We start from the raw sequence: 27,980 nt of genomic DNA, 5'->3' as shown, positions 1-27,980 counted from the left end.
AGCATTATGTCTGCTATTAAGTACAGAAAAAAGCCTTTGATTTATGATAACCAACTATTCTGACCAATAAATTTTAAAGAATCTAAGGTTTTTGTCATCTGTAGGTAGATTTCCTCTCACTGTAATCCCATATTGTAATGAAAGTTTGTTCCACCTCCAGGTAAGTTGCTTTTTCCTCTTGAGCTTTCAGGGCAGGCACCTAAAACAAGTGAAAAAATGATAAATCAAATAAGATTATCAGCTATCAGGTGTAGTTAGAACATAGAACATAGAAAGCCACAGCACAAACAGGCCCTTCGGCCCACAAGTTGCGCTGATCATATCCCTACCTCTAGGCCTATCTATAGCCCTCAATCCCATTAAATCCCATGTACTCATCCAGAAGTCTCTTAAAAGACCCCAACGAGTTTGCCTCCACCACCACCGACGTCAGCCGATTCCACTCACCCACCACCCTCTGAGTGAAAAACTTACCCCTGACATCTCCTCTGTACCTACCCCTCAGCACCTTAAACCTGTGTCCTCTCGTAGCAACCATTTCAGCCCTTGGAAATAGCCTCTGAGAGTCTACCCTATCCAGACCTCTCAACATCTTGTAAACCTCTATCAGGTCACCTCTCATCCTTCGTCTCTCCAGGGAGAAGAGACCAAGCTCCCTCAACCTATCCTCATAAGGCATGCCCCCCAATCCAGGCAACATCCTTGTAAATCTCCTCTGCACCCTTTCAATGGCTTCAACATCTTTCCTGTAATGAGGTGACCAGAACTGCGCGCAGTACTCCAAGTGGGGTCTAACCAGGGTCCTATAAAGCTGCAGCATTATCTCCCGACTCCTAAACTCAATCCCTCGATTAATGAAGGCTAGTACGCCGTACGCCTTCTTGACCGCATCCTCCACCTGCGAGGCCGATTTAAGAGTCCTATGGACCCGGACCCCAAGGTCCTTCTGATCCTCTACACTGCTAAGAATGGTACCCTTCATATTATACTGCTGCTTCATCCCATTGGATCTGCCAAAATGGATCACTACACACTTATCCGAGTTGAAGTCCATCTGCCACTTCTCCGCCCAGTCTTGCATTCTATCTATGTCTCGCTGCAACTTCTGACATCCCTCCAAACTATCCACAACACCACCTACCTTGGTGTCGTCAGCAAACTTACCAACCCATCCCTCCACTTCCTCATCCAGGTCATTTATGAAAATGACAAACAGCAAGGGTCCCAGAACAGATCCCTGGGGCACTCCACTGGTCACTGACCTCCATTCAGAGAAAGACCCCTCCACAGCCACTCTCTGCCTTCTGCAGGCAAGCCAGTTCTGGATCCACAAGGCAACAGCCCCTTGGATCCCCTGCCCTCTCACTTTCTCAAGAAGTCTTGCATGGGGGATCTTATCGAACGCCTTGCTGAAGTCCATAGCCCCTTGGATCCCATGCCCTCTCACTTTCTCAAGAAGTCTTGCATGGGGGACCTTATCGAACGCCTTGCTGAAGTTAAACCATACAGATTACTATTTTCTATAAATATTTGTCCCAATAATCCACATCCCTCTAATATCAGCCTGCTGGGAAGGGAAGTTCCACTGACGACTCATCTGCCTGATTGTGGTCAAGGGAAGGTTCCTCACTGAAATTAAGGGGACCCATGCCTGTAAAGGCGCAACTCAGGGACTAGGCAGAGCAGGAGGCAGGCACTGCAATATTGGCTAGCCACTTCTAAGCACCTTAGCTTTCCACTTTAGAATAAACCTGAGCTGTTAGAAGAGCATCTGATATTTTAGAGAGTCCAGATCCACATCCAAAGGTCAGGAGACTCTTCCTTGGTTTTCCAATCTCCTGAAAAACTTGAGGGTGGGATTTCCATATCCCCTTCATGTTTGAGAAGGACAGAATTCTACCCTCAACAGGTATCCTAGGAATTTTGAAATCCTTGACTGATTGTTTTGGATCATTGTCTCATTAGTGTTCACATCACTGGAAATGCCCCAAATCATTGGTCATTGTTAATTCTTGTTATTATTATCACAAAATTCTGAAGACACAGAAACAGCAACAATCAGGAGGAGAAAGACCATGACTTCTGCTCCTTCATGGGAAGAAAGCCTTCTGGACTATATTTCACCAATAAGAAAAAGGTACTGAAGAAGTCGATGCTTAAAGCTAACATTCCAGGTCGTGACTGCCATATCAGAAAAAGTTCAATGACCTTATCAGGGTGCGCAAGGTAGAATTGGCCTCATGTCCACCACCACCTGCCTCACTATTTACAATACTCCCTTCCCTTACATACCTTCACATTTCCACAATCACTGCAATACACTTCATTCATCTGTGGTCCTTGTGGGAGTACACCCACGTCTCTCTGAACATCAGCCTTTAGAAGTATCATACCTTTTAAGAAGTATTTCACTTTTTAATTCTTACTATCGAAATGAATAATCTTACACCTTTCCATAGGATACGTGCCACTTTATTATCCATCCATATAACCTGTCTGTATCTCTTTGCAGCCTTTATGTCTTCCTTACAGCCTACATTCACCTAGCTTTACATTGTCAGAAAAGTTGGATGCATTGCTCTCGTTATCTTCATCTAAGTCATTAATATAGATTCTAAATAGTGGATCCTTGTGCTACTCCAGTAGTTATAGCCTGCTAATTTAAAAATGCTCCATTTATCCCTCCTCTTTGCTTCTTCTCCATTAACCAAGACTTCATCCATATTATCTTCAACTCCGTGACCCCCTTACTTTGTACATTAATCTTTAATGCAACACCTTATTGAATGCCCTTTGAAAATACAAGTATCCTAAATCTCCTTTAGCTACCCTAACAGTTGCATCCTAAAACAACTCTAATAAATGTGTCAAATATGATTTTCCTTTTGTAACTCTGAGCATACTGTGCTTTTCCAAATGTATTGTTAATACGTTTGCCAAATAATATATCTCAGCGTTTTCCTGACAACTAATACAAGCTAACTGGTCCGTAGTTCCTTGTTTTCTCTCTTATGCCATTTCTTTCATAGCGATATTATATTTGCTAACTTGCATTCTGCTCAGCCCATTCTAGAATTTAGGGATGGGATCTTGAGCCCACTCTCTCCATCCATAGGAATGATGGCGTGGGCTCAAAATGTGGAGAGTTCAGAAAACATGATTCTCGCCAGTGAGATTGCATTTCCCGATTTTGAACAAATCTCACTGGCTGAGTGATGTGGAACATGCCGTAAAAGGGCAGAAACCATTAGCGAGCATCATGCTGGATACTGAGGCTGTACTGAGCATTCAACTGGTGCGATGTCACATCAATGCCACTTACAACAGATCTACACGAGCATGAACCTGATGCTGTCACCTCTATGGGGAATATTGGAGATGAGCGCTAAGGTGGCCGTTATTTCTTAGGCAGTCCATCACTCGGGGCATCAGGGAGAATGCAGGGGTTGCATAGAATGCAGCTCGGGGGTGAGGGCCACAGTCGTAATCGGGGTTGGGGGGGGGGGGGGGGGGTGTGGCTGGGTTGCTCAGAGGCCTTACCTTCCCTTCATGTTGGGTCGGCCCTTGCTCCAAGGGGTGTATTGGATGGTATACAAGATCCCTTCCGAATCCCCCCTTCCTGATGCTGATACATCTCCCAGACAGCGATCAGAACAGGGTGACCTGGCTACATCCTTGACACCTAAACGTTGGCCAGGGCCCTCCAGGTCCCAGCCGTCCAGAGGTCACCTGCCAAGGGTATCACAGGCCCAGGGGCGCAGAACATAACCGACTGCCTCCATCTCTAATGTTCATTCTGAGAGTCACCTAGATCTAGCGGTAGGCCATGTAAGATTAAGAAGTTGTAGGGCCCGGAAAACGTGGTAAAGTCGGGTGAAAGGCCATTAACACAATCCGCATCCGTGTCCGCGCAGATTGCCACTTCACCGAAACCCAGGAATGGCAGCGATTCGATTCGCGCCCAAAATGGGCGCAATGGCGATTTAAATGCATTTGCATGCATTTAAATTGAATTAATGAACTGCCCGCCCAACTTTATCAGCATTTCCCCATTTACCACCGCGTTTGCCGATCCGGAACCGCACCGTAATGGACCTGCTAAATAAAAGTCTGAATTGGGCGCTCCAGCTGCCGAAGAGCGTGTTCAGAGCTTCCAACGGCTCTCTGGCTCAGATTAGTGGGTGGGGGGGGGGGGGCCTGATCATTCTCTGGTTGGGGGGGAGGGGAGTGAGGCCAGATCGTTGTCTGGTGGGGGGGAGGGAGGAGAAGCCGGGTCAGATGTATCTCTGGTTGGGGGGAGGGGAGGGGGTGGCTGATCGTTGTCTGGTGGGGAGGGAGGAGGGGGCGGATCAGATGTTCCTTTTGGGGGGGGGGGTGAGTGAGGCCAGACCATTCTCTGGAGGGGGATGAGTGAGGCCAGATCATTGTCGGGGGGGTAGGAGGGAGACTGGTAAGATGTATCTCCGGTGCGCGGGGGGGGGGGGGGGCGGCGGCAGATGGATCTCTGGTGGGGGGGTGGGGGCTGGGGGGTCCGCTGCCACTCTACGGGTGATTGGTGGTGGGGGAGGGGGGGCAATCGGTCTGGGTAGTGGGGGGGTGGATAAGGAGGACAGTGATGTGTGGGTAGTGGGGGTGTAGATAAGGGGGACAATGTTTGTGGGTAGTGATGGGGCTGGATATGGAGGACAGTGATGTGTGTGGGTAGGGGGGGCCGGATATGGGGGACAGTGATGTGTGTGGGGGCATCGCTCCCGAGCCGCTTTCTCCGCTTTCTGCGGCTAGGGAGCGATCTGACACGGGCGCGCTTTTTCAATTTTTTTTTCCAACTGCGCATGCGCAGCTCAGAGCTCCAATCATTTCGGGGGTGATGTTAAAGGCTCTGGGTGGAGGGGTTGGGGGTGGTGTGGCATTGGAGCTTAGGACACCACCCCTCTTATTGGGAGAACCTTGCATTGATCAGGGCCTCCCTCACCGCCTTGCTCTGCTGGAACCTTGCCACTGCCTTTCCTCCATCCCCCAACTCCTCCTCGCTCTCATCCTCCACCTCCTCCTGGACCTCTTTCTCCTCCCAAGGGGCATCTGCCTGGTCCCCCTCCTCCTCCAGGATGTCGCCCCACTGCTGCACAATGTTGTGGAGCGCACAGCAGACCAGCGCAATGCGAGACACCCTGAGGGGGCTGTACTGGAGGGTACCGCCAGACCAGTCCAGACAGTGGTACAGTGTTTTCCGGAGACCGATGCACCGCTTGATGACGGATCGGGTGGCAGCGTGGGCCTCATCAGCTAAGCCCTCAGTGGGCAGACCTTGTCCCCCACGAGCCATCCCGTCAGCCTGTGCTGGTACTCGAAGAGCCCGGGGAAGTCCGAGCTGTACATAATATAGCTGTCTTGCATGCTCCTGGGGTGGCATGCACACACCTGTGTAGGTTAGGGGGAGTAGTGGGGTAAATATGTGGGATTACAGGGATAGGGTGGGGTGCTTTTTGAGAGTCAGTGCAGACTCAATGGGCTGAATGGCCTTCTGCACTGTATGGATTCTATGGGTTGCCATTGTGGGAAGCACGGCAGTGTCCATGCAGTATGAGGAGCTGTGTTAGCACCTGCTGAGCTCCCTTGATTGGAGCAACAGCTGCCAGACCTGGTGTTTGTTACTGTTAGTGGGGCCTGGGATGGAATCTCTGCAGGCAGCCACAGAGCCTGTCCGGCAGACAGGATAACCAGAGCGACATTTGTGGAGTTGGGATCCAAACTAATAAGCAACTCCGAGGGGGGTCATTCAGTAGGCAGGGCTAATGCATGCAACATGAGCCCCAGGCCAACGCAACCCCCAGACCGGCATGTGCACCTCTGCACTCATGCAAGCCCCCCACCCCATTCCCATGCTTGACAGCAACTGAGATCTCTGCCCCTTGTGCCCCACGTACCCCAGGGGTTGGTGCTCAGTAGTACTCCTTGCTCACCTTCACTACTGCTGTGCCTGAACCACATCTTTATAGAGTGGTAGTAATTTGCGCTGGCATGACATCACGTCAGAGAGGTGGGAAGTGGGAGCACCAGTGGGCCAAACTTGCTAATGAAATTGAAATGCAGTGAAAGTCATGTTAAAAGCTTTTAGGCACTGGGCGCAAATCGGATTTTTAGCATCGCATGGTATTTTCCCAGCTCGTCACGCCGATCGACGAGTGCAGCGAGATGGTAAGATTGTGTCCCATCATGTTGATGTAGCCTTCATAAGTTCTTGGTTCTCCGGTGGACCGTATACTGAGAATTGTCAGTGATGTCACCTGTTGCAGTCCAAAAGGAGCTTTTTGCCCTCTTTTTAGGAAAAGGAGCTTTTTGCAGAAATGTCAAAGTCAGTGTGATCTTGTCAGTTACAGGCAGTGCTATCAGTGTCCCAACGTAAAGCTCAGGTTTTGATTGCAGTACATGGCATTACCAGTAATAAGCTATTTTCTGAAGCAAAGGCATTTCGTACATTGTATGCAGTAAAGCTGACTACCCCCTGATAATCCAGTGTCTTGCGTGAAATGTCCTTCTCCTACTTCTGCAAGCTGCTCCTGTTTTCTGCTGCCTTCCTTATTATTCCAGTTCTTCCTCACAAAGACAGCTCTGCCAGATCATACATGGCTTCAATAAAACTGTTTCAAAGGCAATAATAAACTGTAGCGCAACAGCAAAAACTTTATAGAGGTCAGAATTAAATTTTCAGAGAAAACTGGCCAATGATTGTTGAAATATAAACAACAACCTCCAATGATAAACCAGTAACTAACCCAAATCTAAAGGGCTCTTGTGTGACACAATTTTGCTAAAGGGTCCTAGCTGGCTGCTGGTGTCACAAGTAGTCAGATGCAGAGGCAGCCTAAAACATGAATTGGTCTTAAAAAGAAGCATCAAATGCTTATTTTAATGAGTAATTGAAATAGTTATTTTGTGACTCCTGCATAAGTATACCAACCCACCATATTGAATGTTTAGGTACACAAGAAAATCAGGTGTAGCAGCATTGGATTTTTAAACATGTTTTCCCAAGTTCACCCATTGAGAATGGATTATTTTCTACAGGAGGATGGAAATGGGTTTCTGTTCATCTTTAACAAATCTTAATGTTACTTACCGGATTGTAGTACTGGTTCAAACTGCCCAACGAGGCAAATCTCTTCTTGTCTCCGACGAACAATGCGCTGGATATTTGGTGGAAGACCAAGTGGATTGCGGGAGAAGATGATGGCATAGCCATCATCGCATGTTCCATCATCCTTCTGTCTACGGCAGGAATATGTAATGGCATAGTTATTGTAGTCGGTGTCAATAACCCAATAATGATCACCTAGAGAGCAAAATTAAAAATAGACACTGAGAAATATTGATAAATTATATATCTGATACTATATCCATTGTCACAGTTTACAATAAGGTGAATCTTTTTGTGAATATGCATTACACTGAAATTCTGGAAAATGACGTTTTCAACCTTTAAGTTGACACTGCCAAGGGGTGGGTACACACAGTAAGGAGTCTAACAACACCGGGTTAAAGTCCAACAGGTTTATTTGGTAGCAAACGCCACTAGCTTTCGGAGCGCTGCCCCTTCGTCAGGTCTCCCACTCACCTGACGAAGGAGCAGTGCTCCGAAAGCTAGTGGCGTTTGCTACCAAATAAACCTGTTGGACTTTAACCTGGTGTTGTTAGACTCCTTACTGTGTTTACCCCAGTCCAACGCCGGCATCTCCACATCAAGGGGTGGGTCCTACAGGCTACCCCATAGCAGGTATTCGCTTCACACTGGGGGGGGAGGGGGTGTGTACTGGGGCATCAGCCGCCCCCCTCCCCCCAACCATCACCCCAATGCCAGCATTTGGGTGAGGTCTTTAACATTAATTTGAGATTGGGATGCCCTTTAAATATGGTGCCCTCATATCCGGCCTTGCCGACATTTTTTTGCCCCACCCCTCACAATGATTGTTCCAAAAATAATGGTGAAGCTAACAATGCTCACTATTATTTTGTGTGAAACTCAGGCAGCAACTTTTGCCTATGGTTATTTGGAACTGAATTAGAACATCTAGAAGTTATTGATTCAAATGCAACACTCCTCCATAAATTTTGAGAAAACAGCACCTCACCATCTGATCCCAGATCAAATACATTGAATGGTGTGAAGTTCTTTACTGACATCATAAATTTGCACTGAACACAAAGTTTGGTCAAATTATTCCAACTAAGTACTTTTGAATGATAAATGTAAGAAGATGATGATGAGCCGTCTTCTTGAATCGCTGCAGTTTGGGTACACCCCGTAGTGCTGTTAGAGAGGGAGTTCTGGGTTTTTAAGCCAACAACAATGAAGGAACAGCAGCATAGTTCTAATTACATCAGTACGGTGAATGGCTCGGAGAGGAACCTGCAGGTGTTGGTGTTCCCATGCGACTGCTGCCCCTGTTGTTCTAAGTGGTACAGTTCATGGATGATGCACTTGAAGGCTTGGCAAATTGCTGCAGTGCATCTTGTAGATTGTACACTACGTAAATGTTTAGGTGGCGGATGGAATACCAATCAAGTGGACTGCACCTCTAAATTGTTGAGCTTTTTATATGTTGTTAGAACATTCACCTTGGGCAAGAGGAGAATGTTCCATCACAGACTTATGCCTGGTAGATGGTGCACAATGGAAGACCCATCTGGTCAATGGTAGACTCCTCCCCCGAATGTTGACGGTGGGGTATTCAACCATCACTAATACCATTGATCATCAAGGACGGATAGTTAGATTCTCTCTTATTGGAGATGATCATTGCCTGGCACTTGTGTGATGCCAATATAATTGTGAGACTTTAATCAATACAACATCCAAATTAACTTTAATTAAAAGAAGCACATTTTATAATTAGTCAAAGTTATTGATCTGTTGTACCTGTAAAACCGCAGATACTTTCAACCAATTTACTTACTCAAAAGTTATACCCGTGTGCCCTTATTTGCAAGATGGACAAAGGGCAAACACAAGTAAAGGTTCAATAAGTTTATCAATAATATTACCATTAACCCTTTAAAACAAGAGGATACTCCAGATTCAAGCATACTACCCGCAAAGATGGTTTGGTTAAACTGCAGGCCCGATTCTCTGAGTCCCTCTGGTCCATCGTCACGAAGGTAAGTTTCGATGGCAGCTTCTTTCCTTCCTTTCTTCTCTGGTCAGTCTTCCAGATGGTCAAGGTCAAGATGGTCACCTCCCTCGTCGAGCCTTCGCTGCTAGTGTGTCTGAGATGCGTATCTTTATTCCCCTCCCTCCCCGCCTTTCCAGAAACCTCTCTGGCTTCTGCTCAATGAGGTCTTGGGAGGGGGTCCCAATACCCAGTAGATTTCTTGATGTCTGCCTGACAGGCCACCGAGGCCCACCCCCAGGTGTCCATCTCCATGGTGTTACGTACATGGAACCTGTTGCCATATAAGGTAACTGCAGGAATTCTAGGTGACAGAAAGTCTGGCCTGATCTGGGCTTCTAACAATAGGTCAGTGCATTTCAATGGGATGCGATGATCTCTTCTGTGTCTCAGTGGGATGATGGGTGATCGATGGGACAGGCCCAGACATGTTTCTGTGTCTTTGTATATTTGACCTTAATCAAGTGTGGCCTGCCTGAAGTTTGACTGTGTTTGATTTTAATATGCCCAATTCTTTAATTTAGGATATCCAATTTAATTGGCCTTAAAACAAGGCCCTAATTATATTACCGCAGATCAAAAAAAATGAATCTTAGAGTCCTTCCTTGTGATCTGGATGTGATAAATTGACAGAATTCTCAAAAGCCAAATGGAAAAGTTTAAATTAACATTAGAACAGGAACATGTCTGTTCCTCATTCAGTACTTATTGCCGATACATTTAAAGATTAATTCTTGATTGACAATGATTTGCTACAAAGACTCCCCAAGTGTAGAATATTTCCATGAAATGTTTAAGTCCATTTCAATAGCCCTATATGTTTTGGAACATATTTCCAAGAATAGAAAATGACAGAAACCTGTTTCACTCAACTTTGTTTCTCCTTAGAACCCACTCTATATCAAAGGAAAGAGTTGTTAATAGTTGGGAAACAAAAGATGAAACTTTTAATTTCAGGAGTAAGTGTTTTTAATTGTGTGAAAAGACTAGTAAACAATGATTGCAAACCCCTGTTAAGTGTCTTACTGAAAGGAGGCAAGTCAAATGCGCTCAGTGATTGTCATTGCCTTTGTAGGGTTGTTAGGGCTACAGGACAAGCATGTGCCTGTAAAAAAGAAGGATAGGAAGGGTAGGATTAGAGAACCGTGGATAACCAGGGAAATTGAGGGACTGGTCAAAAGGAAAAGAGAGGCGTATGTTAGGTCCAAGCAGCTAAAAACGGAGGGAGCTCTGGAAGAGTATAATGAAAGTAGGAAAATACTCAAACGGGGAATTAGAAGAGCAAAAAGGGGTCACGAAATGTTCTTGGCAGACAGGATTAAGGAGAATCCCAAGGCATTTTATTCATACGTTAGGAACAAAAGGGTTGTAAGGGAAAAAATCGGACCTCTCAGGGACAAAAGTGGGGACTTATGCTTGGAGCCCAAAGAGGTAGGGGAGATCCTAAATGAATACTTTGCGTCGGTATTCACTAAGGAGAGGGATGTGTTGACTGGGAGTGTCTCGGAGGGGAGTGTTGAACCGTTGGAGAAAATCTCCATTACAAAGGAGGAAGTGTTAGGTTTGTTAGAGAATATAAAGACTGACAAATCCCCAGGGCCTGATGGAATCTATCCAAGGCTGCTCAGGGAGACGAGAGGTGAAATAGTTGGGCCTCTGACGCAAATCTTTGTCTCGTCACTGGACACAGGTGAGGTCCCAGAGGATTGGAGGATAGCCAATGTGGTCCCGTTATTTAAGAAGGGTAGGAAGGATAACCCGGGTAATTATAGGCCGGTGAGCTTGACGTCCGTGGTGGGGAAGTTGTTGGAGAAGATTCTTAAAGATAGGATGTATGCGCATTTAGAAAGGAATAAACTCATTAACGATAGTCAACATGGTTTTGTGAGAGGGAGGTCATGCCTCACGAACCTGGTGGTGTTTTTTGAAGAAGTGACCAAAATGGTTGACGAAGGAAGGGCCGTGGATGTTGTCTATATGGACTTTAGTAAAGCGTTTGACAAAGTCCCTCATGGTAGGCTAGTGAAAAAGGTTGGATCCCATGGGATAAAGGGGGAGGTGGCTAGATGGGTGGAGAACTGGCTTGGTCATAGAAGACAGAGGGTGGTAGTGGAAGGGTCTTTTTCCGGCTGGAGGCCTGTGACTAGTGGTGTACCGCAGGGCTCTGTATTGGGACCTCTGCTGTTTGTGATTTATATAAATGATCTGGAAGAAGGAGTAACTGGGGTGATCAGTAAGTTTGCGGACGACACAAAACTGGCAGGACTTGCAGATAGTGAGGAACATTGTCAGAGGCTACAGAAGGATATAGATAGGCTGGAAATTTGGGCAAGGAAATGGCAGATGGAGTTCAATCCTGATAAATGCGAAGTGATGCATTTTGGTGGGAATAATGTAGGGAGGAGCTACACGATAAATGGAAGAACCATAAAGGGTGTAGAGACGCAGAGGGACCTGGGTGTGCAAGTCCACAGATCTTTGAAGGTGACGTCACAGGTGGAGAAGGTGGTGAAGAAGGCATATGGCATGCTTGCCTTTATAGGACGGGGCATAGAGTATAAAAGTTGGGGTCTGATGTTGCAGATGTATAGAACGTTGGTTCGGCCGCATTTGGAATACTGCGTCCAGTTCTGGTCGCCACACTACCAGAAGGACGTGGAGGCTTTGGAGAGAGTACAGAGGAGGTTTACCAGGATGTTGCCTGGTATGGAGGGGCTTGGTTATGAGGAGAGATTGGGGAAACTGGGGTTGTTCTCCTTGGAAAGACGGAGGATGAGGGGAGACTTAATAGAGGTGTATAAAATTATGAAAGGCATAGATAGGGTGAACGGTGGGAAGCTTTTCCCCGGGTCGGTGGTGACGTTCACGAGGGGTCATAGGTTCAAGGTGAAGGGGGGGAGGTTTAACACAGATATCAGAAGGACATATTTCACACAGAGGGTCGTGGGGGCCTGGAATGTGTTGCCGGGCAAGGTGGTGGAGGCGGACACACTGGGAACGTTTAAGACTTATCTAGACAGCTATATGAACGGAGTGGGAATGGAGGGATACAAAAGAGTGATCTAGTTTGGACCAGGGAGCGGCGCGGGCTAATTGTTCCTGGTTTCTCGTTTCAAGGCTTCATTCTACGATCATCTTGCTGGTGCCAGTACAGAGTGAGACTGCGGATAGTTGGGAACCTGTCTCGGGGGCAGGGGATTCATATGGTGTTCGTGGGAGTGGAAATGACTAGGGTTGGGAAGCATTTTCCGATCGGGGCCATTGTGATCTCCTGGACTCGTTTCGATCGCCTCAGGGGGTCGGAGAGGAATTTCCCAGATTTTTTTTTCCCCATATTGGCCCTGGGGTTTTTCACTCTGGGTTTTCGCCTCTCCCTGGAGATCACATGGTCTGGAATGGGGGGGTGGGGGTAAGTTAATAGGTTGTAATGAACAAAGCATCGTAGCTGTGAGGGACAGCTCGGTGGATAGGATATTGGTATGTAGATAGGCTGGAAAATTGGGTGGGGATCCTGGATTCAGGATTCAATCCTGGACCGGGGAGCGGCGCGGGCTTGGAGGGCCGAAGGGCCTGTTCCTGTGCTGTATTGTTCTTTGTTCTTTGTACGTGATTTGAGTGCCCAACGGCAAGAAAATTAGAATTTTAAAATGGGGATTTTCCAGCAGAACAGAAAGTTGGTAATCCTTCCACAGAAAAGTTGCAAAAGAGCTGCATAAGAAACCTTTAGACATATGGTTTGGGGGGGGGATGGTGATCTTGAGCCCTATCTCGCCATCTGCAGGAATGCTGGCAAGGGCCCAAGATCTGGAAGTCACAGTTCTCGCCAGCGAAATCGCAACTTCTGATCTTCCCCAACGCTCATCAGGTTCATGACCATAACAGACATGAACTTGATTGACATAAATTTCAATAAATTTTAATATTAAAACTTGCCATAGTAATTAATAAGTCCCAATAATGACCTCAACTGGGACACATTTTCTTATCTTAGGACATTCATGATGGTCTCCATCTTCTTGGACGCTTGTGTAACCCATCACCTCAATTACATGACCCAGGTACTCAACTGAGTCCTTAAAAGAACTCACATTTCTCCCTCTTGATTGCTCCTCTAATCTCTTTAAGATTTCCTCCAAGTTCTTTAAGTGCTCCTCCTCTGTCAAATCCGTGACCAAAATATCATCCAGGTAAACCGACTCAAGATTTTGTCCATGCGGACATAATGCCAAAAGGTAGCCGCTTATAGCAGAACAGGCCTGTGTGTGACTATCGTTAACAGCGGCTGTGAATCCTTCACTATCCCCATCTGCAAATAGACCTGCGATAGGTCCATTTTGGAGAATTTCTTTCCTCCTACCGGGTCACTGAACAGATCCTCGATGACAGGAAGCAAATATTGCACGCATAGCTGGATTTACTGTCACTCTAAAATTGCCACAAGTTCTCATCGATCCATCTGATTTCAAAACTGGAACAATTAGAACATAGAACATAGAACATTACAGCACAGAACAGGCCCTTCGGCCCACAATGTTGTGCCGACCTTCATCTGAAACCAAGATCAAGCTATCCCACTCCCTACCATCCTGGTGTGCTCCATGTGCCTATCCAATAACCGCTTAAATGTTCCTAAAGTGTCTGACTCCACTATCACTGCAGGCAGTCCATTCCACACCCCAACCACTCTCTGCGTGAAGAACCTACCTCTGATATCCTTCCTATATCTCCCACCATGAACCCTATAGTTATGCCCCCTTGTAATAGCTCCATCCACCCGAGGAAATAGTCTTTGAACGTTCACTCGATCTATCCCCTTCATCATTTTATAAACCTCTATTAAGTCTCCCCTCAATCTCCTCCGCTCCAGAGAGAACAGCCCCAGCTCCCTCAACCTTTCCTCATAAGACCGACACTCCAAACCAGGCAGCATCCTGGTAAATCTCTGCACTCTTTCCAGCGCTTCCACATCCTTCTTATAGTGAGGTGACCAGAACTGCACGCAATATTCCAAATGCGGTCTCACCAAGGTCCTGTACAGTTGCAGCATAACCCCACGGCTCTTAAACTCCAACCCCCTGTTAATAAAAGCTAACACACTATATGCCTTCTTCACAGCTCTATCCACTTGAGTGACAACCTTTAGAGATCTGTGGATATGGACCCCAAGATCTCTCTGTTCCTCCACAGTCTTCAGAACCCTACCTTTGACCCTGTAATCCACATTTAAATTAGTCCTACCAAAATGAATCACCTCACATTTATCAGGGTTAAACTCCATTTGCCATTTTTCAGCCCAGCTTTGCATCCTATCTATGTCTCTTTGCAGCCTACAACAGCCCTCCACCTCATCCACTACTCCACCAATCTTGGTGTCATCAGCAAATTTACTGATCCACCCTTCAGCCCCCTCCTCTAAGTCATTAATAAAAATCACAAAGAGCAGAGGACCAAGCACCGATCCCTGCGGCACTCCGCTAGCAACCTGCCTCCAGTCTGAAAATTTTCCATCCACCACCACCCTCTGTCTTCGATCAGATAGCCAGTTACCTATCCAATCGGCCAACTTTCCCTCTATCCCACACCTCCTTACTTTCATCATAAGCCGACCATGGGGGACCTTATCAAACGCCTTACTAAAATCCATGTATATGACATCAACCGCCCTACCTTCATCAACACACCTAGTTACCTCCTCAAAAAATTCTATCAAATTTGTGAGGCACGATTTGCCCTTCACAAATCCGTGCTGACTATCCCGGATTAATCCGCATCTTTCTAAATGGTCGTAAATCCCATCCCTAAGGACCTTTTCCATCAATTTACCAACCACCGAAGTCAGACTAACCGGTCTATAATTACCAGGGTCATTTCTATTCCCTTTCTTAAACAGAGGAACAACATTTGCCACTCTCCAGTCCTCTGGCACCATCCCCGTGGACAGCGAGGACCCAAAGATCAAAGCCAAAGGCTCTGCAATCTCATCCCTCGCCTCCCAAAGAATCCTAGGATACATTTCATCAGGCCCAGGGGACTTATCGACCTTCAGTTTATTCAAAACTGCCAATACATCCTCCCTCCGAACATCTATTTCCTCCAGCCTATTAGCCTGTAACACCTTCTCTTCCTGAAAAACATGGCCCCTCTCCTTGGTGAACACTGAAGAAAAGTATTCATTCATCACCTCGCCTATCTCTACTGATTCCATACACAAGTTCCCACCACTGTCCTTGACCGGCCCTAACCTCACCCTGGTCATTCTTTTATTCCTCACATAAGAGTAAAAAGCCTTGGGGTTTTCCTTGATCCGACCCGCCAAGGACTTCTCATGTCCCCTCCTAGCTCTCCTCAGCCCCTTTTTCAGCTCATTCCTTGCTAACTTGTAACCCTCAATCGAGCCATCTGAACCTTGTTTCCTCATCCCTACATAAGCTTCCCTCTTCCTTTTCACAAGACATTCCACCTCTTTTGTGAACCACGGTTCCCTCACTCGGCCATTTCCTCCCTGCCTGACAGGGACATACCTATCAAGGACACCCAGTATTTGTTCCTTGAAAAAGTTCCACTTTTCATCAGTGCCTTTCCCTGACAGTTTCTGTTCCCATCTTATGCCCCCTAATTCTTGCCTAATCGCATCATAATTACCTCTCCCCCAATTGTAAGCCTTGCCCTGCCGTCCGGCCCTATCCCTCTCCATTGCAATAACAAAAGATACCGAATTGTGGTCACTATCTCCAAAGTTCTCTCCCACAACCAAATCTAACACTTGGCCCGGTTCATTTCCCAGTACCAAATCCAATGTAGCCTCACCCCTTGTCGGCCTATCCACATATTGTGTCAGGAAACCCTCCTGCACACACTGCACAAAAAGTGCCCCATCCAAACTATTCGACCTACAAAGGTTCCAATCAATATTTGGAAAGTTAAAGTCCCCCATGACAACTACCCTGTGACCCCCACACGTATCCATAATCTGCTTAGCAATTTCTTCCTCCACATCTCTATTACTATTTGGGGGCCTATAGTAAACTCCTAGCAACGTGACCGCTCCTTTCCTGTTTCTAACTGCAGCCCATATTACCTCAGTGTGCATATCCCCCTCAAAGTGCTTTTCCGCAGCCGTTAAACTATCCTTGATTAACAATGCTACTCCTCCACCTCTTTTACCAGCTTCCCTACACTTACTGAAACATCTATACCCCGGAACGTCCAACAACCATTCCTGTCCTTGTTCTACCCACGTCTCCGTAATGGCCACAACATCGTAGTCCCAAGTAGCAATCCACGCCCCAAGTTCATCCACCTTGTTCCGGATGCTCCTTGCATTGAAGTAGACACACTTCAACCCATCTTCCTGTCTACCGGTACCCACCCTTGACCTTGATACCTTCCCCAATATCTCACCACCCTCAACACTGACTTCCGGACTACAACTCCTTTTCCCACTCCCCTGACAAATTAGTTTAAATCCCCCTGAAGAGCCGTAGCAAATTTCCCTCCGAGGATATTGGTGCCCCTCTGGTTCAGGTGCACCAATTGGAGTGACCCATTCACTATAATCACTGGTTCCAACGCACCCAGATCCACAAGTCATTTCAATTCTGCCTCCACCTTAGGCCTAATGGCGTACACTACCGGATATGCCTTTCACACTGTCACCCACCTCCACTCCTCCCGCAACAGCTATCGCCACCATCCCCAGTTACTCGATATGATCCCAGCCATCACTACATCTAAAATGAATCCCCCCTGCTCTGCCCCATGAGGGTCCCACTGGGGTCCACCCCTTGACATTGGTTGCCATCATGCCAACCTAGCAGTATCAACCCGTGCCAAGGGGCAGTGCCAGGGAGCATTGCCATGCCACTTACCTTTACGCCCCCGGGGGATCCCCATGGCAGGTTCACGTCTGTGTGAACTTGTTGTAATCCATGCCGATGTGATGCCATATCAATGCGGTGTCAATATATGGCAGGGAGTTCATTATTTGGCAAGGTGATCGGTTAATATTTAAAAGCAGGTCCACACCTGTTATGAGTGTGAACCTGATGATGTCGCCAGCAAAGGGAGGAGAAGATCTGAAATCATGAACTCGCCAGAGAGAACTGCGACTTCCAGGTCTCTGAGTCTCTGTTGGCATTCGCATGGACGGTGAGCATGGGCTCAAGATTGTCTCTCCCTCTTCTCAACCAGGTCCTATATAATTGCAGTAAGATTTCCTCAAGCTAATTCTTTTTGTAATAAAGGTTAACATATTATTTGTTTTCCTAATTGTTGCTCTATTGCATGTTAGGTTTTTGTGATTTGTGTTCAAAGGTACACAGGTCCCTCTGAATTCCTAGTCTCTCACCTTTTAAAAAATAACTTATTTTCCAATTATTTTACCAAAATGGATAACATCACAATTATCCACATTATTTTCCATCTGCAAAGTCTATTACAAACAGATGGAGGAACATGTTATATGAGTTGATCAGCTCTAATGTTCCAACATTTGGCTGATCAAATGAAATAGCATGTTCCTTCAGTTTTTTGTAATCAGAATACAACCCTGGCTTGCAAGGCAAACGGTCTACTGTTTGATGTGATTCCACAATTGCTGATCAATTCTGAATATGCTAGTGGCTACACTAACAACCAATTTAAGATAATCAGTCGTGCTTGTAACCTGGTTTATTTACTCTGGCTATAAGCAACATACATTCATATGCAGCAGTGACCTATTCTTTATAAACAAAAGGAATAACTTCAATTCTTGCTCTTTACTCAATTATCCATCTTGATGTTCTGCAATTCCTTGGCTAGAGTCGACTTGCCAACTAATCAGCACCCTTCTATAGAGAAATTGTTATGACCATTTGAAATCTGGCATTCCTGCATTTGACCTGATGAGTGCAAGACAAAAAGTTTCAGCAACATGTCTCTTTTCAGCAGTAATCTATCAAGTGACTGCCGTTAAATAATGCTGATGAGCGGACTTTCCTACTATTTAACGCAACATTGTGGTCAGCACGTGTCAAGTGAAGCAATGGAGGAGTTCAAAATGGGTTCTGTAAAGAACACAGATCCAAATCTACATTTCACATTGAATGTGTCCTGTGTGCACTATTGCCAGTAGCCTTACCTTCTATAGCAATATGGTGGGCAGTGACCTCTGGTCAGATGTGCTTCTTTAGGGTTAACCAAATAAACTAAATCAAAAATTGTGGGATAAATTAAAAGACAGGCCCATAAAGGGGTACTGTATCAGAGTAAATAGAATCTCAAAGGAAATTTAAAACACCAAAACAAAGTGTGATTAAAAGGGTTGAAAAGAAATACCACAGCCCCATGGTGCCCACTGAGAACAGAAGGCCTCAATCACACAAGGGGGCTGGAGAGTCGGGATGGGTGACCCCTTGACTGCCCTCTACCTGGACTTGTTAATGGTCAATTTGGCCAGGCCCAAGAGAAGGCCCAACGTAGTGGCCTGGAGTTGCTGTAGTGTTAAGGCCTTTACTGTTTTTCAGTTCAGCAGATGCTGGTGAATGTAGATGGATACAAATTATTCAGCAAAGCATAACTTTGAAAAGCTATCCATTAAAGAGACAGAGGCAGTGAGAGAATTAGATATTAGGGTTAATTGGATTTCAAACAATGATGAGACAGAGTACAGGAATGAGATAGAGAATCTAGTGAACTGGTGCAGTAATAATAATCTCTCCCTCAATGTCAACAAAATGAAGGAGATTGTCATCAACTTCAGGAAGCGTAAAGGAGAACGTGCCCCTGTCTACATCAAAGGGGACGAAGTAGAAAGGGTTGAGAGCTTCAAGTTTTTAGGTGTCCAGATCACGAACAAACTGTCCTGGTCCCCCCATGCCGACATCATAGTTAAAAAAGCCCACCAATGCCTCTACTTTCTCAGAAGACTAAGGAAATCTGGCATGTTAGCTACAACTCTCACCAACTTTTACAGATGCACCATAGAAAGCATTGTTTCTGGTTGTATCACAGCTTGGTATGGCTCCTGCTCTGCCGAAGACCGCAAGGAACTACAAAAGGTCGTGAATGTAGCCCAATCCATCACGCAAACCAGCCTCCCATCCATTGACTCTGTCTAAACTTCCCGCTACCTCGGCAAAGCAGCCAACGTAATTAAGGACCCTACGCACCCCAGACAGACATTCTCTCTTCCACCTTCTTCCTTCGGGAAAAAAATACAAAAGTTTGAGGTCACGTACCAACTGACTCAAGAACAGCTTCTTCCCTGCTGCTGTCAGACTTTTGAATGGACTTACCTTGCATTGAGTTGATCTTTCTCTACACCCTAGCTATGGCTGCAACACTACATTCTGCACTCTCGTTTCCTTCTCTATGAATGGTATGCTTTGCCTGTATAGCACGCAAGAAACAATACTTTTCACTGTATACTAATACATGTAATAAGAAATCAAATCAAAATTATTAAGCAACAGGTAAGTCATTATAAAAAATATGAGAATTACAAATCACCTCCACTGGACAGGTAGCTTGCCAATCCTTGGTATTCCATATCCATTTTTCCTGGGAAATGAGGATCAGGTACATTATACTGAGCCACCATATCTGCACAGATCACCCAGAACCTACCAGCAAATATTCAACCATTTAGTTGATGAAGAAAATAACAGTTGCAAAACTCAGATCTGAGAAAATATATTTTTCTATAAATCAATACTTTACAAATTGAGGGATTAACTAAATACGTTCAATAAATTCCAAATATAATGCAAATGCTCAATAGATCTTGCAACACTTGTGAAGAGAGAAGCAAAGTTAACGTGTGGAATTTATCAGGGAGGTGAAGGCTGACAGCTCAGGAGTGGGGCGGGAAGGGTGGTGTTGCTCGGAGAATAGGGAAAAAGACATCAGGCTATAGCTGAAACCCATAAACTCGGCAAGCTAGAGAAAGTGAGTAAATGGCAGGAAATCATTGAAACCTACAACTGAATCATTCAGTTCTATAAATGACAAGCCTGATAACATCCACAGAAGACTCGACTTTGAAGGAGTAGCTAATTGAGATGGCTGGAGTTTCAGGGCAAAAGATTTGCTGAAGCTTTCTGTCACAATATTTGACACTACAATGGGACTGCAGACCCTTGTGTCTTTGAGCCTGCAAATGGACATGAGGTCCACACATTCTGACTTCAGGTGGACCACTGAGAAAGAGCTGCAGCACCACTCAACTTAGCAACCTGAGGGGAAGGGCCAGCAACTGAAAAAGGAGTGGCAGCTACAGCAATGCATTGCAGCCATATGCAGCAGAAGGGTCAACAAAAGGCCAGGAGTTAGATGAAGGAAAAATCTCAGCTTCTTGGAGTACAGTGCCTTCAAAGGTTATAGTTCTCTCAGCAGATGGTCACAGACTTTTGGAAAGAATACCCGAGGCAAGAAGAATGGATGAGCACCCATTGTGGTCAAGGTGGTTGTTGCACTGAATATGTTTTCATCCAGGATCATTTCAGATGTTGGATGCTGACATCTGCAAGATCTCACAATCAGTCACCCATAACTTCATCACTCATCTGTAGGATGTTTTGTATGTTTTTTCATGCATGTTCACACCCACATACTGTTTTTCACCCTTCTTCTGTGGCCAAGAAGTTTGAAATGGATGTGATCTGTCAGGCCTGACTTTCCTGAGTTGCAAAGCATGATGGACTGCATCCATGTGACCGTCAAAGCTCTATCAGAGCATCCAGCTGTATTTGTAAATAGGAAGATATTCCACATGTTCAATGGACAGCTGGCATTCTACCATCACAGATGAGCTTACAAGTATGTTCAAGGTTTCTGAGCAGCTACCATAACATTTTCATGCTGAGGCGTCCACTCTTCAGGCCACTGAACAACCTCCATGATTGATTCCTGGGAGACAAGGAGTATCTACTGAAAGCACTGCTGATGACTCCAGTGTGGACCACTACCACAGAGGCAAACAAAATATATGACCGGTGCTATCTGATGACTTGGGCAATCATTCAGCAGGCCATTGGTTTGCTGCAGATATGCTTCCAGTGAATTGACTGGTCCAGGGGCTGCCCTCGAATACGACCCCTTAAGGGCTCCATGTATAATGGTGATGTGTTGCATCCTGCACAACATGGCACTACAGGGTGGAGTGGAACTGGCACTGAAAGAGGTTAATGACTGCCCTCAGAGGAAGAGGAGGAAGAATATATGATTGGTCAGTGGAGTATTCCCATCCACAGTGCCTGCTGATGCCTGTGCTTACTGACCTGAAAGCTGGAAAAGCCCACATGCCCTCATCCAGGTATGGTTCACTGGAGCGCAGGGCGTGCAACACTCAGGTGAGCCCCTATATGCCTCAAGCAGGTATGCCCCAAGCAAATCTCTATCCCAACATATAGTCCGCTTGTCTCAGGTTCAAGCCACTTACCTAGACCCACCATTGAACTCAGACCCATTCAGCTCCTAATGGTCAATGTGCAATGAGACATTAAGAACTACGTGACACTTAGCAAGTGGCCAAGACAAATGGCTTCCTTGCAATAAAGTTATTCACTATGACACTGACATTAATGAAGACACCCAAATGAATCCAATTGTGTAACTAAATGTTTGTGGCTATATCAGGGGGCCATTAGGAGCTGAATGGATTTAAGTCAATGAATGTGACAGGGTGGCTAGAGACCTGCTGAAGTGACTGTATCTGTACTGGTAGAGGTACAAATGATTTGTGTGATGTGGTGACTTCTTAGAGTGCTGTTCCTCCTGTGAGGTCTGTACTGCCTCCTCGTGGTTCCTGCTGTGACTCTGCAATTTCCCTTGCAGGAGAGTGTAGACCTCAGTGAAGAACGTAGGTAACTGTATTTTCAGGCCCTCACATGCTGCTGAGCTTGAAATATTGACTTCTGGATAAAAATGGTCAACTGGAGATGAGTAATGAACTCCACCGCCAGTTTAACACCTCTCTTGGGAGTTATGCTCTTTCTTCTGCAGTGAGAAAAAGAAGTGTTGGGATTGAGGGGCACAGTGTCAAGATCAGAAGACCCTTCCACATTTTATTGACTCCAGTGTGGAATGGGTTGCACAATGTTATAGCTTCAGGGCTCAGTGGTGAGTGTTGTGTGCCTATATGAAAAGTTAGAAAGGGGCCTTGTGAGATATTCCTCTGTATTGCTGCAATTAGTGCACCTTTCTGCTTTCTTGTGTAAAGGACATCTAGGAGGTTTCAGCAGTATGGCTGGCAGCTATGATACTTTGCACTTATCATGCCAGTCCCAAAGAAGTAATCAAAGCATTTCCTGCGCTGTATCCAGGTCCTGATGATGACTCCTTGGCTGCTGATCTCCTACCAGCAGCCATGCCTGATGTGTCATACTGGCTGGGCTCTTTCTCCCTTCCTCTGGAAACAGCCCCTGCCTCTATGTCATCTCTGCCTTCACCATAACTTCCAGGGAGGCGTTGGTGAAATGTCCTGCAGAAGTCAATTTCATAGATTCATAGAACCCTACAGTGCAGAAAGAGGCCATTCGGCCCATCAAGTCTGCACCGACCACAATCCCATCCAGGCCCTACCCCCATATCCCTACATATTTTACCTGCTAATCCCTCTAACCTACTCGTCTCCGGACACTAAGGGGCAATTTTAGCATGGCCAATTAACCTAACCCGCACATCTTTGGACTTCCAATCTACTCAGTGTTAATCTTACTGCAGCTACTGAAGGCTGCTGGAAAACTTTAAAATCTTGTGCGATCATTCACGCTCCAATCTCCGCCTGTTCATCGTGTCTAACTGGATAGTAATCCTGGAGGCACGCTCTTAGATGATTGACCGAAGATTGCACTGGAAGTCCCTGCAGATGCTCATCCAAGTTCCCAGCCAAGAAATGACTCTGCCAGCCTTGGAAAAAAACTATTTATCCCACCTAATGGTTCAGGTCAATGTCCTTTCTTCAGATCTTCTAAAAGGCCAGCAACCTGAAACATGAACTCTTCTCTCCACAGATGCTGCCATACCTTTTCTATTGATGTTTCAGTTTGCAGCATTTGTTGTATTTTGTTCTTACTCTAGCTCTGGATATAGTTTTGTATATTCCCTTCAGGACTTGCTAAATATCATTATTTTAACATTTAACTTTATTTATAGAATAGCAACTTAAAATGCTATGTGGTTAGATTACTCAACTTCCAAAACAATTCCAGATGTTCATTTGTCAAACCATACACTAGTAGCAAACTGGAACAACATAATTATTCAAAAGCTATGTACACATAGTTAAAAAGAATACATGGAGAATGTAATTTTGTTTCATTCATTTGTGGGATATGGGCATTGCTGGCTGGCCAGCATTTATTGCCCATCGCTAATTGCCCTTGAACTGAGTGGCTTGCTAGGCCATTTCAGAGGGCATTTGAGAGTCAACCACACTGCCGTGGGTCTAGAGTCACATGTAGGCCAGACCAGGTAAGGACAGCAGATTTTCTTCCTTAAAGAACATTAGTGAACCAGTGGGTTTTTCCGATAATTGACAATGGTTTCATGATTATCAGTAGATTCTTAATTCCAGATTTTTTTTATTGAATTCAAATTCCACCATCTGGCGTGGCAGGATTCGAACCCGGGTCCCCAGAACATTAGTGGAGTTTCTGGATTAATAGTCTAGTGATAATACCACTAGGCCATCACCTCTCCCAAATTTATTCTAATTATGTGTGTTTCATTTTGATATTATTTTTTAAATTACAAGCTGTTTTTCTATCAATTTTCTTCTGATTACAATTTAGTCAATGCTGTGGTTAGTTGTCAGGATCTTTAAGGAGTTATGCAAAAAGAACAAGTTAAAGAAAAAGAAAATTATTTTGGAAGATGCCAGGATCTATCTGGGGTTGGTGCCCAAAGGCACTACATTAGAACTCACCCAAAAAGTTTCACTCTTCCTTTTGATAAAGCTGTCATCGTTCCTTCATCATCCACAAAGTATTCAGCTGAGATGTTGTCCTGAAGGAACAGTCCCTCGGGGTCTTTCTTTGCCACAGCATACCACTTCCCAGTATACTGCAGTTAACAAAATGCAAAAATTGTAGTTATCTATCCACTTGTGTGCTTACAAAACGTAATTAAAAAATAAGTTCACCATAATTTTTATAGATGGATTTACTCCCTACTGAATTTATTCTGCCAGGCTTTAATTTAGTTTACAAACATATGCTTAAAATTCATCTGGGGCCTTGCCAGTAAGAGATTGTTGGAACACCCAGAGAAACCTCAAAGCAGCCATTTACACCATTGCCTCAAGGGTTTTGCTGATGTTCTGGCAAATGATATTTTCTGATGGGAGGATCATCACTATGAAAAAACTGCAATCAAATAGCATAATTGCAGGTGTATTTAAAAAACAGTTTTTCTATTTTATATATCCATAACGGGGCGAGCCAGGAGAATTGCATGTCCGCCGATTCACAGGATTTGTGCATGCTTTCCTGCTGCGCATGCATCTCCCAGCGCCGGATATCTGGCGCTGTCTGAGCCGCACTGATAACTGGCAGGAACACCAGATAAATGATTTGAATCAACTTTTACTGTAATTTAAATCTGATTAGCAGGCACGCAACTGAATTCTCTGGACCCGCTAGTATCTTCCACCCCATCAGCATCTTCCACCCCGTCAGGAGTATTTCACTCCTGCGGGGTTCAGATCAGCTCCCCACTTTCGGGGAACTAGCGGGACAACCCCGCCAGAGTGAAGGGAGGGCAATCAGGACCCTGTAGGGGGTCAGGCGGGGGGGGAGGGGTCGTGCCTCTTGGCATGTGCACCCTGACAGTGCCAGCCTGAGCCCCCAGCACTGCCCAAGGGGCAAAGTGCCCATGCCCAGGGGACACCTTGGCACTGCCTACCAGGCATGAGGCAGTGCCAAGGGGACAGGGCCTAGGGGGCGGAGCCTGCTGGGGCAGGACCTAGGAGGCGCTCGGTGGGGGTGGGAGGTCCTGCTGCCACTCTGCCATTGCGATCAATGGGGGGAGGAGGGAGGCCAGCGATTGGGACGGGCTGGGGGGGGATGGTCAGCCGGTTGGGGTGGGACGGGGGGAGTGATCATCATTGCTGGGGGGAGGGGGGTGCTGGAGATTGTGTGGTCCAGGATGGGGTGGTGGGGGGAGGTTTGGGGCTGGATGGACAGCGGGGTCACGATCGGGCAAACAGCAGGCTGACAGATTGGGGCCACTGCGTATGCGCAGAGTTTCAGAACTGTCAGCCTCCAGTGTCAATAAGCCCCACCCCTAAGCTTTTAATGATATTCACGATTGTGACCTCTGCAGTGCACAGTGTGTGGGAGATTCTTGTCTGAAGTCGCACTGAAAAAACCAGCATGATTTACACCAGTTTTCCTGCGAATTCGACACTTAGAATTTTTTGGGAGGATCACAGCCAACATCTTTAAAATTGATTACAAAGGCAAATAACATTGAAAGGACCATTTTTCTTTCATCTAGCAGCCGCTACCATAAAAACATATCAATCTACCCATCAATGATAGCAGCTATCTGCCTGCCTCTTCAATCATGTGAGTTTCAGGATATGGCTGACACCAACACCCATTTGAAATTAGATTTAAAATGTTTTATTTTTACAGAAGCCAGTTTTTCTATATTCTATTCAACTATTTATTTCACTCTGCTAATTCCAACAATTACCAGTCTTATCTGGTAGGTTGGACATTTATGATGCCCAATGATAATTGTGGATTTGCAATTATGGGGTGGGACTAGTTCTTCTTAAATAAAGGTATGCACTTGTACAAAAGCTCACCAGCACCAAACAAATATTTTTTCACAACTATGTACTGAGATTCAGAGTTCCACTATTTTCATGATCCAAATTCTAAAACTAATACATTAATTATTTGCATTGTTTCTATAGAATAAGTGTATTGAAGACAAACGACTAGAAATTCAGCATCTAGAAATAACAGGATCCAAGGAACCGTGGTAATGGAGCCTCAAATATCGTTCACATATCAGTAGCGCTGCAGGAGGAAGCCCCACAGGTAAGTGATACTCTTTGTAGCAATGCAGTGACTCACAAGTAAGTGATTGGTGGTGATAGGTTGGGGAAGATTTCCTGAGCCTCAGGCCGACCGATCAATTGGTGCAGGACACAGTGTCAACTGACAGTGACCCAAAGCATTGGAACCTGAAGGTCCAGGCTTGGAAAACTCAACTGGAGGGGAGGAGAAAGATTAGAGAGTGGCTTCAGGGCTTGGCAGTACACTGTTCCCTGACTGAGAGTGGCAGCAATTGCAATAGTATGTAACTTATTTTTCTTTTTGAAGGGTATCTTTGGTTTCATCTTAGGCAGTCTCAGTGCAAACCAGTGTTGCAGCAGAGATCAGGAACAGATGTTAGGCCACTTAACTGGATTTACAAAACCTTAATGCTTTCTTCAGTCATGGGCAAAGGAAGTCTCTTGTTTAACTCAAATTGTGAACAATGACTTCCAGTCTGAAATGTGCTTACACTTCCTCCCAACAATTTTAAGCACTTGGGAGGGAGGCTATCTAGTGGAGTGAAGCACAGGTCCTGAGCTTCAGCCATTTACAATCTATATTAATAACTTAGACAAAGAGGCCAAGAGCAATGTATTCAAGTTTGTTGACAATACAAAGTTAGGTGGGAATGTAAGCTGAGAGTGGGACACATCCACAAAGATAGGTTACATGTGTGAGCAACAAGGTGGCAGATATAAATTGGGGAGGTGTGAGGTTATTCATTTTGATATTAAGAATAGAAAAGCAGTATGCTTTTTAAAAAGTCATGAAATTTCTAAATATCGACGTTTAGAGAGACTTGGGTGTACTTAGACAAGGAACACTGTAACTTACCATGCTGATACAGCAAACAATTAAGAACACAAATGGTATGTTGGCCTTTATTCCAAGTGGATTAGACTAAAAGAATAAGGAAGTCTTGCTAGCGGTGCTTAGGGCTGGAGTACTGTGCATTTCTGGTCTCCATTTCTAAGGAAGGATATACTTTGGAGGCAATGCAGTGAAGGTTCACTGGATTGGTCTCTGGAATGAGAGGGCTGGTGTCTCAGGAATCAGGGGTAATGTGGAGTGGGCAAGAAAGTAGAGTTGAGGGAGGAGATCAGCCAAGATGGTATTGAATGGTGCAGCAGGTATGAGGGACCAAGTGGTCTACTCCTGCTCCTTTTATGTTCTTATTAAAATTGGCTCTACATGACCCAATATCTATGCCATAAAAATATAAAATCTTGCTTGTCTTTGCAACAGAGTTTTAAAAATGATTTTCTTTGTGACCAACGCTTTTAAAAAGGTTAAACAGAACAAGTTACCCTTTTGTGGTCAAATCCATTCTTCACACGGAATTGATCCACCACACAGGAGGTAGCAAGAGAATCTTCTATAAATGAGGCAAGAACTGTCAGGAGGACAAATCTGAAGCAATCCATCTTGTGAAAAACAAAAGGAACAACCTGTTGAATTGAAAGATAGTCTCAGTAATGCTGACCATGAAACTCACTGACTGTTGTAAAAACTCATCTGGGTCACTAATATCCTTTAGGGAAGGAAATAAGAACATAGGAACTAGGAACAGAAGTAGGCAACTACAGCCCTTCAAGCCTGCTCCGCCATTCAATCCAACCATGGCTCATCTCCCCCTGGTCTCAAATCCACCTCCCCACCTGTTCCCCATATCCCTTTTTTTAATTGGAGATATATCTATCTCCTTCTTGAAGCCATTCGACGATTCGGACTCCACTGCGCTATGGGGCAGTGAGTTCCACAAATTCACCACCCTCTGCGAGAA

General features: G+C 45.4%; 1 protein-coding gene across 1 annotated transcript; it reads right to left on the bottom strand.

Moving 5' to 3' along the window:
* Positions 1 to 94: 94 nt before the first annotated feature.
* LOC144506786 (purpurin-like) lies at positions 95 to 27,621 on the bottom strand. Its single transcript, XM_078233178.1, has 6 exons — positions 27,505 to 27,621; positions 24,073 to 24,209; positions 19,656 to 19,768; positions 7,118 to 7,330; positions 4,973 to 5,418; positions 95 to 199 (listed from the first exon to the last, which is right to left on the bottom strand). The coding sequence occupies exons 1-6, from the start codon at positions 27,619 to 27,621 to the stop codon at positions 95 to 97; spliced, it is 1,131 nt and encodes a 376-aa protein (XP_078089304.1).
* Positions 27,622 to 27,980: the final 359 nt, after the last annotated feature.

The sequence above is a fragment of the Mustelus asterias genome, chromosome 1 (genome assembly GCF_964213995.1).
Source record: "Mustelus asterias chromosome 1, sMusAst1.hap1.1, whole genome shotgun sequence".
Lineage (NCBI taxonomy): Eukaryota > Metazoa > Chordata > Chondrichthyes > Carcharhiniformes > Triakidae > Mustelus > Mustelus asterias.
Note: the sequence above shows the minus strand (reverse complement) of the source record. Positions and strands in the feature narration are given on the sequence as shown.